Consider the following 21,406-nt stretch of genomic DNA (forward strand, 5'->3'; position numbering starts at 1 on the left):
CAAGTAGAAATAATTCAAGTGCAAGGTGCTACTGTGCTATGACTCTTGCATAGTTAATGTTCTCCTAACTACTAAACAAATGAATAGAATGACTGATTTTTTTTTATTGAATAAGACAGTTGGTGTGTAAGCATATTGTCTGTCAACTCCCTGAAAATGTCTCCAGGGCAAATCAAACAGCTGACAGGATGACCTGGATGATGTGTATATGTTTGTCCTGTTTCCACATGGTTTTCATTTTTCTACCAGGTCTCTATTTTGAAAACTTTTATTGCATGTGATTTTAGTGAGTACATGGCAATATTTATTAAAATATTATTCTCAAATGTTTTATGGATCAACATTGTGTTCAGGCAGTTGTGAAAAACAATTCTTTTTGTATTGATCCCTCTGGTTCCAGTAATATTAAATTGTTTAAATTTCAGGAATTTTTGTAGGTTTGCATTTGTTATTTGGGAACTAATCATATGTTAGTTTACAGAGGATAGCAATCAGTTATAGCAATAAGAGAAGAAAAAGAAGTTGAAGGAATTAGAATAAGCAATGAGGAAATAAAACTATCACTCTTTGCAGATGATAATAGTACCCTTAAAAATACTAGAGAATCAACTAAAAAAGTAGTTGAAATAATTAACAACTTCAGCAAAGTTGTGAAATATAAAATAAACCTACATAAATCATCAGCATTTCTATATACTACCAACAAAGTCAAGTCATGAAGTAGAAAGAGAATTTTTATTTAAAATGAATACAAATAATATAAAAAAAACTCAGGAACTATGTGAACATAACTATAAAACACTTTTCACAAATAAAGTCAGATCTAAATGATTGGAAAAATATTAATTGCTCATGGATAGGCTGAGACAATATATTAAAAATTATAATTTTACCTCAATCAATTTACTTATTCACTGCAATAACAATCAAATTACCAAAAATTATTTTACAAAGCTAGAAAAAATCATAACACAATTCATCTGGAAGAACAAAAGGTCAAGAATATCAAAGGAATTAATGAAAAAAAATGTAAAGGAAGGTGGCTTAGTAGTACCAGATCTCAGAAGTATTACAAAGTAATAATAAACAAAATAATCTGGTACTGGCTAAGAAATAGAAGGATGGATCAGTGGAATAGATTAGGTACACAATACACATTAGCTAATGACTATATCAATTCAGTGTTTGATAAATGCAAAGATCTAAGCTTTTAGGACAAGAACTCACTATTTGACCAAAAATGCTGGGAAAACTGGAAAGCAGTTTGGCAGAAACCAGATATAGAATAACATCTCATACCATATACCAAAATAATGTCAAAATGGTACATGATGTAGACATAAAGAATGATACCACAACCAAATTGGGGGAGCATGGAATATTTTACTTGTCAGATTTATGAATAAGAGAAGAATTTATGAGTAAACAAAAGAGAGTATTACAGGATGTAAAATGGATAATTTTAATTATATCAAATTAAAAAGTTTTTGTCCAACAAAACCAAAGCAGCCAAGATTAGAAGAAAAACAGAAAGCTGGTGGGGAGGGGGATTTATAGCAAGTTTCTCTAATAAAGGCCTCATTTCTCAAATACATAGAGAACTGAGTAAAATTTGTAAGAATACAAGTCATTCTCTAATTGATAAATGGTTAAAGGATATGAATAGGCAATTTTCAGAAGAGAAAAAAAATTAAAGCTCTTTATAGTCATAAGAAAAAATGCTCTAAATCACTATTGATTAGAGAAATACACTTCAGCTAATGATTTTGGACCTTATCTGCCTTTAACGCTTTCTAGTTTTGCAGAGAAGCTCATTGCTGTCACTTCTCTTAACATATTAATTTTGCCATTCATTATATTAAAGGTGTGAAAGCTTTCTGTTGTGTGTGATCTAGTCTTCCCTATGAAATTATCTTATTTATATGTAATTATTTGCATGTTGTCTCCCGTAATACAATATCTGTTTCTTGAGGACAGGGCTATCTTTTTTGTCTTCCTTTGCTAACCCAGTGCTTAGCAAGAATAGAGTGAACATCTTTTACTCAGCTTCCTATGTACTTTTCCTAAAATACACTAGTAATGCTTATTGACTAATGGACTAATCTTCAGTTTCTCTCATCTATTGGTTCCTTCCCCACTGACTTCAAACATGAACTAGATAATATTTGTAAAAGTTCTTAGCACAGTACCTGGCAAATAGTAGGTGTTATGTTAATGTTTATTCCCTTTTTCTCTTTCCAGAAATTCAATTAACTTTCCTTTAAAGTACCATTTAGTGAATATGTTATTTCACTATCTCTGATGCTTTTAAGAATAATGTAATCTCTCCACTTAATTCTTTTAATCATGTTTATTTATATTGCTTCATTATTTCAGATCATGATTGCTTACTCCCTTTTTTTGCATTTGTCTGAAGCATAATACATTTGTCTTTAACTCCTTACTTTAGTCATGTGAATATTTATGTTTCAAGTATATTTCTTTTAAACAATAATGTTAGAGTCCACTTTCTAATTCATTCTGCCATCTTCTTTTTATGGGTGAATTCATTCCATTAATCATCACAGTTATTATTATTTGTCTATTTCTCTCCATCACGTCCTATTAAACTTTTTCATCTCCCCTCCACTCACCTCCATCATCGTTTTGCAAATAAGAATAGAGCAAAAAGGAAAGACATGTTCAATACTACTTGAAGTGATCTGCATTAACTTCATTGACTCTTCTCTTCTTGTCACCTGAAATCCTAATCATTGAACTTTTCCTTTATTTTCTTTAGTTTTAATCTCTTATTTATGTTCTGACCTCCAAAGATGAAGATTGTTTTGCTTGTAATTTTTCATTCTGAAACTTTATTCTCCCTCTCCTTTCTCCTTATCACTATTTTCCAGTTGTGTTTGATGTATTTCTATATGAAACTGTGTTTATGTGACACACAAAAAAAGATTTGTTCAACCTTCTTTTGTCTGGTTGAGATAAGAATGAGATTAATGTGATTCCTGCTCCTCTTGCCTCTTTCTCCTCAATTGTATACCCTTCTTACAAACCCCAACTGTGAGGATATGCACCCAAAAATTGGGATAAAATATTTGGAATGTCTGGTTTTTTTTTCTATATCTTTGCAGTAAATATCCCTTTGCAAAAGCTAATTGATGTTATTTGGGTAAATTGAACCAGTGTGTTCATCACTGGCATCTGACATTGGGGAAAAACATACTAGAATGGGAGCTTAAGTCAACAGTAGCAGAAATTCACTCCTGGTTCTATAAGAGTCAGAACCTTGTAGTCAGCCTTGCTTTAGGAGAACTAATTCAGTCTCATTGCCTAAGTTAGTCAAAGTGTGTATATGTGTGTGTGTGTGTGTGTGTGTGTGTATGTGTGTGTGTTCTGTCTGTCTGTCCGTGTCTGTGTAGTGTGTGTGCGTGCCTGTGTCTGTCTATCTGTCTCAGTGGGAAGGTTTTTAAATCTTTCCACTAGGAACCCAGAATTTTAACTGATTGTGTCAGTTTAATTAAGGCAGAATAATTTCTATTTCTCACACCACAAGGAATCTTTGAGGATACTATAAGTTCTTCGGCATGTTTATTCATCATTTTTTTTATATGTGTAAGTCACTGAGTCTATGAAATCCCTTTGGATAAACTTGTTTTGTTTATATGGCATTTATTTTAAGAAAGATTTCGCTATATGCCTATGTATCCAGTACTTCTGGCCTAGTTTTTATAAGATATAGTTTGAGGACATTCCTTTGCTTTATTATATCCTGCTAGACACAAAGAGCTGTCTATAGAACATATACTCTTAAAATAATCGATTTCCTACATTGGATATTTCCAAAGATCAGTATTTCTATTCTATAAGGACAAGTTTGACTGGATACTTGAGTGTCATGACATGTCAGGTTATTAATAGACTTGAACATGAACCCTCCAATGCTATAACATTCTGGAACTCCAGGCTGTCAGTTCTTAAAGTACAGAAAGATCTTTAGGTACTTTATTCATTTAAGAATTAAATTTCTCTCCTACCAGAATATTACTAATCAATATAAAAACAGGATGTCAAATCCAATGTAAAAATGTTTTTGAGACACATGGTACTCAAAATCAAGTGACCCAACAGGAGACAATGAAGGAAAAACAAATTTTCGTCTGTAAAAGCCCACATGGAAGAGTCTCAGAATAAAATTCCTGTCCATAAGGTTTACCTTGTGCTTTTGTATTTCCCTATGTAAATTAATCCTGTACCTACCTCATGGAAATCACCATGAAGAATCTTAAAAGTCAAGTATAGAATCATTACAGGATCATTGATTTAGATCCAGAAGGGACCTTCAAGATAATCTAGTTTGGGATTGTTTAAACTTTTTTTGCGCTGTGGATTCCGTTTGGTAAGTGGTAAAGTTTATGGATATCTTTTCAGAATAATGTTTTTAAATTCTTGCAGCATGTGAGATTTTGAAGGAAATCAATCACATTGAAATATAACTTTCAAAATATGTATTAAAATGTTAACAGATTCTAGGTTCAGAACCTCTGATCAATCTACCACTCTGCCACTTTACAATGGAAAATGGAAAACGAGTCCCAGAGAAGGGAATTAACTTACCTACTGTCACACAGCTAGTTGGTGGCAGAGCCAGCATACAAATTCAAGTTCTCTGATACCAAATCAAACTTTGATTTCACTGCACAGCCCATCTCTCACATCATGCTGTCATTCTGCCCTCTGTTCCATCATGTATTCTGCCACTAAATCCTAAGAAAAAGTAAATTGTTCTTTTGGCAGAAACTAACCTAACTTGATAGCTACTTTAGGGAATGATAAGAACTGTTCATCATCTTAAATATGGCCAGCATAACAAGGCTTTGGCAAAGCTGAAACATTTCACTCCAGGTGCAAAGTGTCATTATTGAAGTATTTTGTATCTCTCCACCCTTTTACCCCCTCCACCCCTTGATTTATGTAGAGATTTAAATAGCAGAGCAAAAAATACTTTGCTGGATTCCTCTTCTAATTGCTTTTTGGGGCATTTTCCTGCCCCATAATTATCTTACAGAATCACTGTAAACTCACAGAAGGTTTTGGAGCATCCAATGCTTAAAGATGGCAATTTCAGCAGCTCACAATGAACCCATGTAGCTAGATACATAGTCATTTAACTTGCAACCAAATACTTCCCACTAAAGCCAAGATGAGATTAGAAAGGTGAGCCTGAACAGGACTCAATGATAAACACTATCAGCAATAACTCACATTTATATGGTGCTTGGAATTTTACAAAGTACTTCCCTTTGCAACAACACTCAGTGAAATTGAGTAACAGGTCAGGGTCCGAACTGAGAGGTCTCTTAAGAAAGTCTCAAGTTTGTAGTTTGAATCATAGAGGTGCTAAAGTGTTAGGAGGCAGTGAGGGATGGTGAAAACGGCACTGGCCCTGGAATCAGAAAACCTGGCTTCAAATTCCTCCTATAACACTATCTATGTGACCCTGGCAAGTCATTTAACCTCACTTGTCCTCTGTTTTCTCATCTGAAAAAGGAGGGAGTTGGATTACATGGCCTCGGAGGTCTCTTTCAGATAGAACTACAACATTTATCCCACAAGATTGTAAGAGGCAAAAGCACTCACATACTTTATTTAGAAGAGCAATTTACAATTTGACACACAGATCTTTAGATAATTTCCTCTTTGGACACCTCTCTTTTTTGTTCTTGTTCTTCAATAAAGTTGCTCAGATGAAATTAAAGATTTTACAGACATTGGCGTTTCTGCTGGTTTCTATGGCAACCCCTGGGAGGTCTTATTTGGCTGCCAACAGGACTGAATGTTTCCAAGAGATGCCTGCTGAAACTTTCAGCCAACCTTGGAAAAGTTTGTACAGGGGAGATGAAGAGGAAGGCAGGACAAGGCAATAAGGCTTTGTTGACCATGCAGACATTCAGGAGTGCCTGACCAAACAGGAGAAAACACCTAGCCTGCATGTTATACTTTGTCCAACACCCAGATCTTTTTCTTTCAGAGGTAATGTTTGTCATCTGATATCTCTGTTGCCAAGGGCTAAGGGGCTGTCAGAGGGTTGCCTTTGGGATATGTACATGCCTGCCTAAAATAAAAACAGATGCTTTGTTTGTAAACAGCATGTTTTAACAAGTCTGTGTCTAGTTATTTGAGGCAGCATGGGGAAGTAGATTGAGACCTGGTCTTCGTCAAAGGAAGATAAGAGTTCAAGTCCTATCTCTCATACAGACTGGCTGTATGATCCTGGACAAGTCACTTATCCTTTTGGGGATCTGGACAATTCTCTAATGCCACAAATTGCAGAGAGAATGTTGACCTGTACTGCTGGATGGTGTTTCCTCACCTTGGGGAAACCATAGCAACAAAATCACAGGCCCAATCCCTATGAGTCATTCCTATGCCAAGCTGCTGGACCTGGTGTTTTGTGTTAATGTGGATAGTGAATTCTATTATCGATCCTTGATTATGTGAGAACACTCCCCACAGGGCACTTGGTACAAAAGCTTCACTGGCACTTTTATTTCAATGAGTTCAGGGTCAAATAGGGGACTTTCTAAATATACCCTAAGCTGTGGAAGTGATTAGAAAAACATTCCTACCAGAATCAGAAGACCTAGGTCCAGGTTCTATCTCTGACACATATTGTGATCCTGGGCAGATCATAGTATTTCTCTTAAGTATCAGCTCTCAAAGACTGTGATTTGTAAGACAGCTGTACATCTTGATAGAACAACAAAGAACCAGCAGGAGGTGAGGATTTTGTCAATGAGTTGGGAGTTTTAAACCTAAAATTATTGTATCACAAATTGGGATTAGATTTGTCTCATTACCTGCAGGATCAAATATGCAATCCTCTGTTTGACTTTCAAAATCTGTCATATCCTGACCTTTTCCTATCCTTCCAGTCTTCTTAAATGTTACTCCCCTCCATTTACTCTGTCATATATAATCAGTGACACTGGCCTCCTTGCTGTTCCACCCCCTCCCCCCCCCCAGGACCCTCCCTCTCTGGAGTCTGAGCATTTATGCTGACTTTCTCCCTTGCCTCGAACACTATCTCTCCTCCTCTGGGCCTCCTGGTTTCCTTCAATTCTCAGAAAAAAATTGTGCTTCCTGGTCTTTTGTAATCCTTGTTCCTTGCCTCTGAAACTGCCCCCTCATTCATCCCGTCTGTGTCGTGCTTGTACAGTACATAGTTGTTTCCATGCCCCGCCCCCACCATTAGAGAGGAATCTTCTTGAGAGCAGGGACTGTTTTTTGTTCTGTTTTGTTGTTGGCTTTTTTTTATGCCTTTCTTTGTTTCCCCAGAATTTAGCACAGTGTCAGGTAAATGCTAATTGATTGACAAATGTTTGGATACTAGTCCCACTGTAAAATGGTTTTTGAGACACATGGTCCTGAAAAATCAAGTGACCAGACAAGGGAAAATCAAGAAAAAGCAGACTTCCTTTCCTTCAAAGCCATATGGAAAATATAATAGAATGCTTAGGGAGAGAGAATAGGTTGAGCCACCCCCATCCCCCATTCACTTCTGCCTCTGGGCTTCCCCGGATTTTTAGAAGACTCAGCTCAAATCTTACCTTTTGGAGGAGTTTTTCTGGTGCATTAACTTTCCCAGGGTCATAAAGCCAGTATGTATCAGAGGAAGAACTGTATCCGAGGTCTCCTTGGCTCTGAGACTAGCTCTCTGTTCACAAAAATGATGCTTCTCCTAAAAATAGAATACTTAGAAAGGGAAAAAAAAGTACCTTGCTGTAAAGGCTTCCAAAATCCTTCCAAGCTCTTTTCAGCCTTGTATGCAAAATACCACCCTCCTGCCCACATCACCTGAGCAATGTTCTTTAGTTTTATTTTTTTGGCACTAGACTATGAGGAAGGTAAAGACCTCCTTTTACATTCGATTAGGCTAATTTGCTATTGTGCTGCACCTGCCTCTTCTTTACATTTCAATTCACCCATTCATTCCAGGCTTCAGGGATTATGTCCCATTATGTGGTAGATTTTGCATTGTGTCCTAGTTATTGTCCATTCATTAGTGGTGTGTTTTGTTTTGTTTTGTTTTGTTTTTAAAGGAAGTGCAAAAATCCTTAAGATAAGTTTTTTTTTTAATATTTTGGATTTTTATTTAGAAATAATAAAATAAGACATAATATATAAAAATATGTACAATCCATGATTTGTGCAGTACAATAGGAAGACTTTGATACAAAAAAAAAAAAAAGATGGCAAACAGGAACATAGTAATGTACAACGATTGTCAAATGCCTAGATTGTTCATCTTGCCAGAGCTGAAAGCCAGTTATAGGAAAACAGATCTAGTTGGTAAAGGAATGGTGGGCATCATGTAACACTCTTTATCTTTAATAAGAGAACAACCAGTGAGGGCCTGAAAGATTCTACAATATAGAATTTCTGTTTTTTACGTTCTAATTTCAACCATCTAATTTCCCTTTCTAATGAAAACCAGAACTTAATCCAAGAAAACTCAGCAGATCCTGTCTTTCTTTAGTAGGGGGAGGGGGGGTGATTAAGGGAATTAATCTGATAAATTGCAGGAAGTGAATAGATCAAATTAAGCAAAACAAGCATTAGTACTTTCTAATCAGATGAAGAGAAGGAGGAGGAGGTGGAGGTGGTGGAGGTGGTGGAGGTGGTGGTGGTGGTGGTAGTGAATAATAACCAAGGATGAGATAAGGAGGAAAAAATAACCAGAATTTGGAAATGGCTGCAGTGTTATTTTTATGACATTGTTAAAATGTCTCATTCAAGTATTCTCTTTGAAGGATAGAAAACTTCTTGTCTCACTTAGCAAAATATAGTCATTATGTCTGAGTCTTCTCTTCCCCCATTAACAAAAATATAAATATATAACAAGAAACCCAGGGGAAAAAAAATTCCCATCTAAGTCTCTGAACCATACCATCTTTGAAAGGGGTGAAAGCAGTATAAGGAGGAACAATTCTAAGTAAGGCCAACGGTAGTTGTGCTTGCAAATAGAGAAGCCACACTTAAGGAACCGGGAAGGCTCGAAGATTTATATTTGTCACTTTCACAGTGGCTCCCACCTGCACCCAAGTGTCAGATTTGCAAGTTCTGTAAGGAAACATCTAACATCCAATCAGTAAGTACAAAGGGTTCAAAGCAAAGAAAAAAAAAGGAAAGGAAAACAAATACAGCAAGGAGAGCAGTGCATTGTCTAAGTCTCCATTGTTGACAAATTAGCCATCTGAAAGCTTGTTTAAAATGCCTGTAACTAGAAAATATTTTCAAATTAAAAGTCCATGCTTAAATAAATAACAGAAGCCCATAGCATTAAGAGCCCTATAAGGTTTTGGAATATTTGCTAAAACCATGCTAACCAGCAGCATACAGGTACTAGCTAACAAAATTTGTTGCACTGAAATTTATACTTCCTATGGCATTTTTTTCTTTATAGACATCTATTTACATTTGGCTTTAAATATGAAAATATCTGATAAACTGTATAAAATGTACACTTTAAAAATGTATTTTCTGCAAAAAAATTTTTTTGTGAAAAAAGGAAACCCCAAACCTGTGCAGCAGAAATTTTAATTTGTTTTTCTTTTAGAAATAGTTAAATATGCCACCCTCAGTCCTTACTCCTCCCACCCCTACCCCGTTCACTCATCTCAAATCTCCTAAGTGGTGGCTCTGTGTATTTGGGTGGGAAAGGGAGAAAATAACCTCCACTGAGCCCATCCACTTCTCAAAGGTGTCTTCATTTGTTTTACATGTCACTGAATACTCTTTGGTTTGATTGCTGTCATACTTTGCAAGGACATTCCCATATATAGCAGCACTTAAAGCAATCATTTGCCTTCATTGTCAAGGACCATCATTTTTCTGTTCTTTCCTTGTGCCCTCAATTCCTAAGCCCTACTGATCTCCGTCTCCTTTTTAAAAGCCTCTCCTCCCTATACCTCCCTCTGCAGTATCTTCCATCCTCTTTCTTATCCAAATTTGCTCTTCCAATGCAACTATTTCCCCAGTTTCAGAACTATGGAGGTGGCAGATGCCACAGGCTGCCGCAGGCATTTCCTTCAGGTAGGGATGTTCAGCAATCAGAGATCATCACAGATGTCCATTTACAAAAACTATGACATCAGAACAAGCTGTTTTTTAATGGCATACAGTGATCTAATACCATAAGAGCTGACTTGGAGACTTAGATTAAGATGGGGTTGGTGGGGTAGGGGGAGTCAGTAACCACAGGACTCAGATGAGGGATTTCTAAGCAACATCTAAGTCTCTTTATGGAGCTAGTATGGCAGGAGGTTTTAAAGCAAGTAAGGCAAAAGAATAGCCTTCAGAGAAACCAGCATATCATTTAAAAATATATATGTATATATGCTTTAGGGCTCCATGGGAGACAATGACCAACACTGAGTGTGCACTCAACTGAGTATGCAAAAATGAAGGAGAAAACAACTCTTTGACAGAATTATCCCCTTCACTCCTTATTTTGCTTATTGTTTAAATGTTTTTTTTTTCTTTTGACCCTAGAAAATCATTACATTTTGTCACTCTTCCCTTGGCCAAAAATAATAATAATAACAATAATAATAATAATAATAAATAAAACAACCTTTCCCCTCTTCTTCCTGTTGCTGCATCAGAGTGGCACGTCCACTCCCTCCCCTGCTTTACCTTCCTGTCATTTACAGTTCTGTGTGACATGTACAGCCCTTCCCAGATGCCCTTAGGAAGAGAGAGTGACCCTCAGGGTGCAGCTCAGTGCCTTGTCTGAGCCTGGCTTGAGCGTAACTGGAACTGGAATGACAGTCAAGGGGGTTCAGTCACAGCCTCTTTTTCCTGCTGGATGGCTCAGTTTTCAGAATGCAGACTCAGCTAGGCCAGGACACTACCTCTTAGAAGCAGTTTCGGAATGTGCAAAATAACCCCAACCTAAAACAAAACAACCCACTTGACCTTCTGAAGCAGCCTTGCTTGATGTTACCTAGCAAGCAGAGAACAGATGTTGGTTTGTGTCATGTTTTTCCCCTCCGTGTATCTTTTGAAATTTCACTTCCTTTTTCCTTCTCCCCTAAAAATAACAGAGTTGCATTAAGGGGGGAAATGTTGCACTTTCCTAGGCTCTATGTCTCATGCTCTGTCTTCTGAATAAGGTGCAAAATGATGGGGCAGTTCCAGTCCACTGAGGCTCAAGATGTTAAGTTCCTGCTTTGTTTTTCCTAAGCAGCCTGTTTTTTGTTGTTATTGTTGTTGACTTTTAGTTTTCCTTTTGAAAGTAAGCTCAACTGTGCAAAATTATGCATTATCTTTGGTATTGTTTTAGGTAGTTTAACTTACAATTTGAGATAACTCATTAAAAATCATGGAGAAGAGATCCTTGGAAGCTACCGTTTGGCTTGCGTTACATAATGCCCCTTATGTAACCAGGGAGAGAAAAATCCATTCTAGAGAAAAAAACTACTGGCCTCAAAAGTTCCGGCTCTTGGTTTGGCATCTGCTAGCCAAGTATTTGCCACTTAAGAGTATCGTGAGCTTTCACCAAAGTTCCAACACTGATTTTTAAATTACACAGAATAAAAACTACACTACAACAAAAATATAATTTTTGTTCATGTAGTTAGCAGCAGCTTTTTTTTTCCAAAAAATTAAGGCAGAGTCTTGCCTTTGTTATGCCATTAAAAACATTCTTGTTCCCTAGAGAAGTATTCTGGAAAAGTTGCAAACCCTACCAACACTTGCCTGCAAGTTCAAGTTTTATCTCAAAAATAATAATTTATTCTACAACATATATGTGCCATCTGATCATGCGTAGACATGTTAGTGCTTTATATTAATGCTCCAACTCTCCAATCTTCCCTTTGAAACCCTTATAACAAGCCTCCATCCCCTGCGGCTGCTTGCCTTGATATATCTCTTCACCAGTACCGTCATCTGCAAACTGTTTGGGCCAAGTTTCAGCCTAATGTGCCTTTGACCAACAACAGACTGTGTTTTAAAGTCACGTCCTGAAAGAGAAGCCAGTTAGTCATATCTCTGATTCTCGCCTTAGTGGTCTGGGCTCTAGGGGCACCCCAGCTTGGTTGTGATGGTCTATGTCAGGGGGTGTGTCTGTGCTAGTGCTCTCAGGCACACCATTTTCACTGTCATCTTCCTCTTTGCTCGTGAGTGCAACCTCATTCTCATAGCAAAAGGAATTAGCATTTGAGAGGATATATTTCTTTTCTGCTAAGTCTCTGGCACTGCAAAGAGGTGTGTTGGGCACTTCGTATGTTTTGTGAAATCTGGAATAGTCCACTTTGTAGTAGTGTTTCTCCTCAAAGAGGACAGGCTCATAGCGGTGACCCCAGAGTATTTCATTTGCCAAATAAGAGCTACGACATTGCGTTGTCATAGCAGTGGCTTCTACCATCCCTTCTAGTATTACAACGATTTCAAAGTCTGCATTGTCCATGTCCTGTTTATTCAAGTCATATAGAGGACTGTCTTCATCTATTTCATGGACTATTGTAATTGGAGAGACTAGAAATATACGGTCGATTCCACTGTCAAAGCCCACATTGATGTCTATTTGATCGAGTGGGATGTATTCTCCTTCAGACGTAATTCTGGATTTGAGGAGCTGTGCTCGTACGTGAGCTTCCACCAAATGGCTTTTCCGGAGGTTCCCTACTCGCCACATTAAGCACAGTTTTCCATCCCTCATGGCGACCACAGCATTGTGGCTGAAGACAAGAGTCTCATTCCTCTTTTTTGGCTTTGCCATCTTAGCCATGACTGCACCAATGATAAATGCATCAATGATGCAACCCACGATGGACTGGAACACTACCATGAAAACCGCAATGGGGCATTCATCAGTGACACACCTGAAGCCGTAGCCTATTGTTGTCTGAGTTTCAATGGAAAAAAGAAAGGCAGCAGTAAAACTGCTGACCTGAGATACACATGCTTTGTTGTTATCAGGTGCATCCAAGTCCCCATGAAGTAGTGCTATCAACCAAAACACACAGCCAAAGAACAGCCACGAGAGAACAAAAGCCAGACAGAAGATGACCAGCATCCACCGCCAACGTATGTCCACACATGTGGTAAAGATGTCTGCCAGGTACCTCTGTCCCTTCTCACCCACATTGATGAACTGGACATTGCAGTGACCATCTTTCTTGACAAAGCGGCTCCGGCACTGCTGTCGAGTATGGACCTTACTCTTCCCATTTCCAAAGCCATTTGCAACTGCCATGGTGGCCAATTTCATGCCATCTTCTTCTGAAGAGACAATGCTATAGCGGTTGGTTCGTACACTGCCCATCGCTTCTGCTGTGGACTGAAGTGATTCTGCTTTAGAAAACAGTCTGAGTTTCTGCAGAACCCTTTGGAGAAACAGTTTTGAATGCTAAGGAAGAACACACACAGAAAAAAAATTGGTAGAGATGGGAGTCTCCAGGTGCCTTGGGTCTACCAAGGATTGTCTACTGACATGCAGATGTTACCTTAGCAACTTATCTGGCATCTGGAGAATATGCTCTGCAAAAAAAAAAAAAAAAAAAAAAGATATTGTGAATTAGAAAATAAAGAACTATGCATAATCTTGTCAACTGTAGCTCCTGTCAAAGATCAGTTGTTTTTATATTTCCTGAAAAGTTTTAACATAAAATAATGAAGTTACCTTAGGATGTAATACAAATTTGTCATGTCCTCCCCCCTCTTTTGTCCCCTAATATTTGGTCCCTCTGATTATCTCTCTCATGCCTTAGTAGATTTTGATGCATGAAACTGTAAACATGGACTAGTGATTAGTTACAGGGTCATCTAATTACAACTTCAGACTCCTGGCACAGTCAATGATCTTGAGTAAGCAATTTCCCATTGCTATGCCTCATTTTACCCTTTTTGCTCCCTCCCTTGGTGTAGTATTCTAATTTATTCCACTTGCCAACCTGAGAAGGTTGATGTGAGGCTAAAAGTTCATTAAAAAGAAACAACTAAAAAATATTTAGGTAACATCGTATGTGTACAAAATATTAGTAGTGGTAGTCATTGATGTTTACATAGCACTTTGTAAATTGTAAATTGCTTTACATACATCATCACATTTGATTCCCATAATAAGGCTGATAATGAGGTAGTTATTATAATCCTCCTCTTAATGAGGAAACTGAGGTTAATAGAGGTTAGTGACTTTCATAGGATGACACAGTTAACAAATATTCTTAGCAGGAAGTGAACCCAGGTCTCCCTGAGTTTAAGGCCAGGACCCTCTCCACTTTAGACTTCAGTGCCTAGAGTAACAATGGAATTGTGGATCTAATATGGGAATAAAAAAAAAAAAGATCAGTTACCATCTAGCTGAACTTAAAAACAAGAGTTCATTTTGTATAAATGGGCAAACAAAACTGATGATAGTGATAGGGGCTAGACCTGTGATTTAATTTGCCTAAAGGGCTCCTCCTCTGAGAGGAAACTCCCCCTAACAATGCAGGTAAGCACCTTTTCTGTAACTTAGATTCTTAAAGTGCTGCCTAGAGGTATTAAGAGGTTAAATGACTTGCCCAAGGTCACAAAGCCAATATGTATCAAAGATAGACAGATATGCCTGACTTGGAAGCTAGCCTTCTATCCACTTCATCTCACTAGATGTCATTTTTTTCAATAGCAGTTTAGGCTTGCTAGATCACTCAATAAACAACCAACATACAGAAAGGCCAGATAAGAGTTCTATGGTACAACTGATTCTGACTGAAAGGCAATTTGCTCTAGGGGATAAGGAGTGATTCTGTTGCCTAGCAATAGGAGTTTTGAGTTTCTCCTGAGATGGAGCTGACATTTGCAACAAAAAGCTTGGAGTTCAACACTGTGGTGCTGGAGCATGAACTGATAGCTGAACTCATTTCGTGTTGCTCCAACTTGGTGTTCTCCCACCAGAAAAAAAGTTAGCCGTGGTAGATCATTAATGATTCTTTCTCCTAAAGTGCTGTTGTTCGCTATTTGTTCCTATGGAGAAGCCACTCAGCTTTATTTAATATTATAATCAAACAGCTTCTACCTTTTATGTTATTCTCCCCTAGATAAAAGCAACTTACTTCCATGTTTCATCTCAACTACATGTCACCTATTTCCCTTTGATAAATTACCTGAAACCTCATAGTCCAAGATATTTTCCTTTTCAGAATCACTGGACCAAGCCTATTAACTTGATTTGGTGTCAGAAATAGATTGGCTGGGGTATTTATTTTGTTTGATTTTAGAGTCAAATTAGTCTTTTATACTTTAAGTAGTCTGGTGCATGGGATAGAGTACATTAAGGCATTTTGCAAACCTTAAAATGCTAAAATAAAAGTCCATTGTCCTGAACACAAATGCATCGATCTTCTGATGAGAGGACCCAGACTTTTTTAAAAAATTCCCCAAACTACACACAATGCTACCTGCTAATATCTAAGATACTACTTTAACTGCTTAGATCACACTTCACACAAGTAAGTCCTTATTTTTGTTACTATTTTTTGCATTCATTTTAAAAACAAAGACAAGGTTCTCTTTCCCCTAAATACACACATACATGCTTTATTATACTTTTCTGTCTCCCCTGTTCCTTCTCCCAAATTATTATGCAAGAATGTGCCCTAACACATATTTCCTGAGATTAGTCATCTGTGAAAATTCCGATGCGTGTTACATTTTTTGGCAGCTTTTGACACCTAAATGATGCCCAATTTGAGTGGGGCTTCAAGTTACTTTATGAAAAGGATTTGCATTTGTACTACTAGCCTTCCACCTGCTTCAATATTTTGTCTACTTCTGGGTGAAGTTTTCTCTTTGGACAAAAGAATACATTCCCCCATTCCTGAGGGTATAGAATCCTTTACAGCAAGGGAATGTTTTTCCACAGTAATTTCCAAGTTACGTGGCTGGCTCAAAAGTGCATCAAGAGAGACATACGGAACTTCAGAAAGAGAAATATGTAACATGACCAGATAGCCTCCTTAGTTTATTTCCTTGCTCCTGTACTATTTCCAGGTTAACCCTTCCCCATACACCCTCTCCTGCCCTTCCCCAACCAACCATAGGAAATACACTGACTGACATGGGACTCTCCAGAAAGCTTAACCCTGGGACATTTGTTTGAATTCCTCAAAGCACACAATACCCGCTTCCTATGAATAGCTTTCTGTATTTAGACCCTTGAAAAGAGCTTGCACTGAGTGACTATTATTGTTCTATTTCCACTGGTAGAATTTGTTCCATATGCAAAGCACCCATTAAAAATGTTACAACTTCATATGTTTCAGACGTGGAAGCAAAAAACAAAACAAAATAAAAACACTTAGTCTGGGAAATTATATCCTTCAACACCTAAAGAAGATGTTCCTAAGCTTCAGTCATGTATGTAGATATAGATGGCTTCTTGGAATTGATTATATAATGATACTCTAGGACATATGTCAGAGTTTGATATGATAACTGTCTTCATATTTCACTGTAGAGACTGACGTGCCTGCCAGTGTGCCTGGGTATTATGGAGTGACCAGAACACCCAAAACAAGATCTAACAGGGAACATGCAGCTGATGAAAAACTTCATGAGATAAAGCTTAATAACCATGAATAATCAGGCACAAATTTAAATGAACTTCTGGGGGAAAAAAAGAGAAGGGATGTGAGGTGAGATGAGGTGAGCACACAGAAAGCCCATTGATCTCCTTGACCTCTAGAACTCAATGGCATCATTACTCTAATGAACACTCAAACCATAAAATCTTTTTCCTGTCAAAGAGGTTTCTGGGATTCTAGCATCAGCCCATCATTTTATCCCAGTCCATAATAACCAAAGCAGAAAGCTGCACTGGGAAACTGAGAGACTACATGTGGCATTGTTCACGTCAAGTCTATTTATAGGCTTGAGACAAAATTAAGTGTAAGGGACAGGAAAAAAATTCTCTACATTTTAATTTTAGGTAGATATGGAGATGAGACATATGAAGTCTGTGGAGGGTGAAACAGAGAAGAAGAGGCAAATAAAAGAATTTCAGAATAATCCCCCCATTATAAAAACTGGAGATGGTAGTGTATCATTTTATCAGAATAAAAAAAGACATTTCAGAGGACCCACTGATTTTCCTCACATGGTAATGATTCTCAGTGAAAAAGTCAGAAATACAGTATGCAAGAATTTCTCATTCAAAGGAGGGAAAGATAAGTCTACTGGGCTGTGAAGGAGAGCTGCTAATGAGCGTTTAGAGCAGATATTCCCCAGCTGACGCCATATAGACCAGCCCTGAGTATGCTCAGGGCACATGTTGCTATGTGAGCACAAGTGCTAGCAAGGCAACCTCTTCAGAGCTCTGTAAACAGGAGAAGAGGAGGAGGAGGAGGAGGAGGAGGAAGGGGAAGAGGAGGAAATCCTGGGTAGGCATTTCTCAATTTGAAAATTATCTGAACAATTCTGACATACTGAGATGTATATGTAGCCAACACAAGCCCATGGAATGAAACCGATATACCCAGTTAAGATTAAAATATCCACTTTGTTAAAATATTTAAAACATTAAATAATCAGCCCAGGTAAAGGTATGATGAACTTCAGCCAGTCTTATTGTTTAAAAGTTGCTCATCAGCTTTATATATGACCTGTGCTTCTAGACAAGCTTAAAACTTTTTCAAAATAAAAATACATCTTAAGGAATGTTCAGAATAGACTCTTGATGGACACCAACTTGGACAAAAAAAAAAGGAAGGAAGGAAGGAAGAAAAGCCAATGTAGTATAAAAAAAATAAAATGAAGCTAGGGAAAATGCATCACCTCCTTTCACCACCCTCCCCCCCCCAACATAAATCCGCCTAGCTCTGGAATAACACCTTGCTTCTTTGAAGCATCAATTTTTCTAGATGATGGTAAAATAAATTAAATACTCATGGGAATGTGGAGGGGGTGATGTTGAAATGTTGGCAGTTAGGATGGAAAAGCAAACAAGTACAAAGGTAAGATACAGAATGCATAACACAATAGTTAGCTAGAGGAAGCCTGACAGCCTGTTGATTAGAGATGTGGAAGAAAAAATAATAATAAAGGATGCAAGAGACACGCATCCTTTGCATAAGCAAAAAAGGTTTTCAGATAACACTCGGCTAGCCTCATCATTTACACAACAGGTAAATTGAGTTTTCTGGAAATCCGTGTAAATTTTCAGCCAGAGATAAACTGGTTAACACACTACTGAAATGGGCAACCATAAAAAGCCTGCTATTTCCTATTTCTCCTTTTTTTTTTAAATTGTCATGATAAACCAGTGTTATGATGCAATCTTTCCTCAGAACAGTCATTCCACCACAATGTCCTTCCCTGATTCTACACTGCTGCCAAACGATGCATTATCGATATTAATAAGAATAGTTTACATTGCATAGGAGACTGAAAGGCAATTTGTGATAGAGGAAAGTTTAATGGGCTTTTTTCAGGTTGAAGTTCAACGAAAGCTAGGCTCCCACTTACCTACCCATCCACCAAAGCAACTTTGGAAAGCTCACTCTACTGAGAGCCTTCTCTAAACTACGCTAGAAACTACTAGGAAAATAAATAAATAAATGACACGCCAGAGATTGAACGATAGAACTATTTAGGTTTGGGATCAATTCCCTGGTCCCCCTCTTCTTTAGAGAGGACACACACACACACACACACACACACTCACCCCCTGCTCCCAACTCGGTATCTCTCTACAGCTGGTGCAGTGGAAGTTATGAGCACAAACAGATGCTGCAGAGAAATCTGTTTTTATTACTCAACTGTTCCAAGCATGTCTGTATTTTTAGCTCTGGGGATGTTCCTGGGCACACACAAACTACAGGCATTACAGGCATGATATGGGATTCCGGCGCGTGGGGGAGCACCACGCTGGAATGACAGTTGCGGACCTCTGTTAGCAGAGGGGCTGAGAAAAGAAGAATAGGGGGACTGCTCAGATCTGCTCCCCCAGGACAGACATACTGCAAGAGGGAAGAGAGGAAGAAAATAGACAGCAGCCCTTACCTGTTGCTGGCTCAGGAGCATGGGGACATAGAGTGGAAGTGGGGAAAGGAGAGGCATGTAAGATCCAGTGGTTTTTTTTTAAAAGCGAGTGAGCAAAATGCAATCCCAAATTCTCAAAGGCACAGTCTGCTAGCGGAGGTGACGGCTGCTGCTACACTGGCCCGGGGTTCTTATGGGCTCTGCAATATACTCAGCTCTTTTGAGGCTTTCCATGTGATACCGGCCTGGGTTGGCCCCGCCCCACCAAGCTTATGCCCACCAATAGCAGCAAAGAGCTGCAGGAGCCGGCCCTAGGAGGATGAGGGGGTGGGGGGTGGTTAGAGAGAGGGAGGGAAGGGAAGGGAGTGGAGGAAACGGGAGGGGGAAGATGCTCTCGGTCACTGCTGCCTCTGCCACTACCCGAGAACCTGCTGCTTCTGTGGTGGCAGTGACAGAGGTGCCCTGGCGGTGCCTGGAGCTCTTCCTGCCCAGGCCCCTGGAGTTGGACTGAAAGAGTGGAGCTGGAGCGAAGTCCGGAGGCTGTCGGGGAAGGAAGTGACTTGGAAGCCTTAGAGCTCGGGCAGGGAGGGACTGCAGCAGGTGGGAAAAGAGGCAAGCACGCTATTAAAGCTTGCCGTGGCTCCAGCTGGTTTGGGGGTCAAGCTTTCCACTCCTCCCTGCGCCCACACTTTTTTTTTCCTCCCCGGACTGTGACTCTCTCCGCGATCCTCGATCATGCCAGCAAAAGGCTGGTTTCGCTGGGGGAAGATTGCAATCTTGTTCCTTTTCTCCCTTCCTCTCTGCCCGGTACCCCGACAACAGCTCCAATGTAGGAAAAGGGTAGGTGGTGAAAGGGGAGAGAAAATGAAAAGAAGAGAAAGGAGTTGAGAAAAAGGAACTCATTTGGGAAATACATTTGCACACATACCTACTTGCAAAGAATCTTGATTTAGAGACCTCTAAATGGTTTAACTACTTGTCCTCATGTCAGTTCGTCTTTGTCTCTCCCTGTCTTTACTTCCTCTCACCTTGTCCTCTCTCCACTTTTCCTCCCCCCGTCCTGGATTGTTGCCAAAACGGAATTTTCATAATATTCTCCTGAATCTGGGATCTATACAAAAGCTCAGAACTCCCTCCGCTGAGTCACCATTCCCAAGGCCCTTTTCCCTGTGCCAGACAAGAGACACTGTGGTAGGTTCTTTCAGGGACTAGTTCTCTTTCAGTGACTAGTTTTTCTTTCAATTACAGTTTTCCTTCCCCTGTGACACCACTTGCACCCAGGATTTTCCTTGGGTACCTGGTTTTGGGTACATTTGTGCGGTAAGTAGGACTGAAAAGAAAAGGAAGTAAGGCATTTAGGATTTTTTACTTCCCATTCAGGGTGGATGTTATATTGTCTTCAGAGATCAGTTGCCCCTGGGGTGCATATTATTTAAATCTACCTAGGCCTCATCCAGTTTTCTAGCAGTGCTATTCCAAGCAAGTACCCACCCTGGATGGCGTAGCTAGCATGTCTGTGTAGTGTGGGAAAGGAAAACGGTTAGATTCAAAGGAAAAGATCTCAGTGCTTGTAACCGAGCCTGACTAATCCACCTCCACCCCACTGTTCTGCACACCCTCATAGCTTTACACAGCCTACAGAAGTTGCTGATAGCATCTGTAGATGTTTTTCATAGACATACCTGGTCCTGCTCTGTCCCTTCTGCTCTCTTTCCTAGTCCTGTGCTAGATATTTAATCTATGATTATATGATAAAGGCAGGGAACACTTTATATTCTGATAACAAGACTTTCCCACCCTTCCTTTTGCTCAGATTATGCATTGAATGAACCCACTCAAAACTCTGCAACCTGTTACTCCACTGACCTGACATGAGAACGCATTAATGGCTACCATGTATGAATAATACCACATGCAAGGAGTATTCTCAGCCCACCTTGCTGAAGCCAATCCAGGGATAAAAATTTGAAACTGGAAAATGCAACATTGGCAGACTGAAAATAAAAAAAAAATAACAACTTTACCTAGAATAAGGTGAAAAAGAATTCCTAGTTGATAAAATGCTATTATTCCACATTCACCACAGAAATGACATTGCCAGGTCATAAAGGTATCCCCACATAGGGTAAGGGAAATTCTGCTACAGAACTTTTTATATCCCCAGTCCTCCAGACCAACCAAGTCCAGAGGATGTCTTTCTTACATTCTTAAAGGAAACCACCCCCAGCCAATATAAAAGAAAAGGGAAAAAATATGTTCTTACCACATCCCACCTCTTAGTGGCAAGGTCCCAAAAATCCTCCAAGAATACTTCCACCACTTAAAATGCTTTAAAGTAACTCTCATCTCAGAAACAAACCTAACATAGGCAACATTAGAGGTGAAA

The 21,406-nt window shown here is 38.9% G+C and overlaps 1 protein-coding gene and 1 long non-coding RNA gene across 2 annotated transcripts; one reads left to right on the forward strand and one right to left on the reverse strand.

Annotated features, from left to right (window-relative positions):
- Positions 1-8,176: 8,176 nt before the first annotated feature.
- Positions 8,177-19,200, reverse strand: KCNJ2 (potassium voltage-gated channel subfamily J member 2). Its single transcript, XM_027873281.1, has 2 exons — positions 19,042-19,200; positions 8,177-13,539 (listed from the first exon to the last, which is right to left on the reverse strand). Exon 2 carries the CDS (start codon positions 13,322-13,324, stop codon positions 12,041-12,043), a length of 1,284 nt encoding a protein of 427 aa, XP_027729082.1. The 5' UTR covers positions 13,325-13,539; positions 19,042-19,200; the 3' UTR covers positions 8,177-12,040.
- Positions 19,201-19,533: 333 nt separating this feature from the next.
- Positions 19,534-20,966, forward strand: LOC114050816. Its single transcript, XR_003570082.1, has 3 exons — positions 19,534-19,620; positions 20,269-20,340; positions 20,834-20,966. It is a non-coding gene; the product is annotated as an uncharacterized LOC114050816 (long non-coding RNA).
- Positions 20,967-21,406: the final 440 nt, after the last annotated feature.

Source organism: Vombatus ursinus, unplaced genomic scaffold (genome assembly GCF_900497805.2).
Source record: "Vombatus ursinus unplaced genomic scaffold, bare-nosed wombat genome assembly UNPS02014801.1, whole genome shotgun sequence".
Lineage (NCBI taxonomy): Eukaryota > Metazoa > Chordata > Mammalia > Diprotodontia > Vombatidae > Vombatus > Vombatus ursinus.

Coding starts and splice junctions, on each gene's coding strand:
- KCNJ2 (XM_027873281.1), bottom strand. CDS start 13,324: ATGGGCAGTGTACGAACCAACCGCTATAGCATTGTCTCTTCAGAAGAA.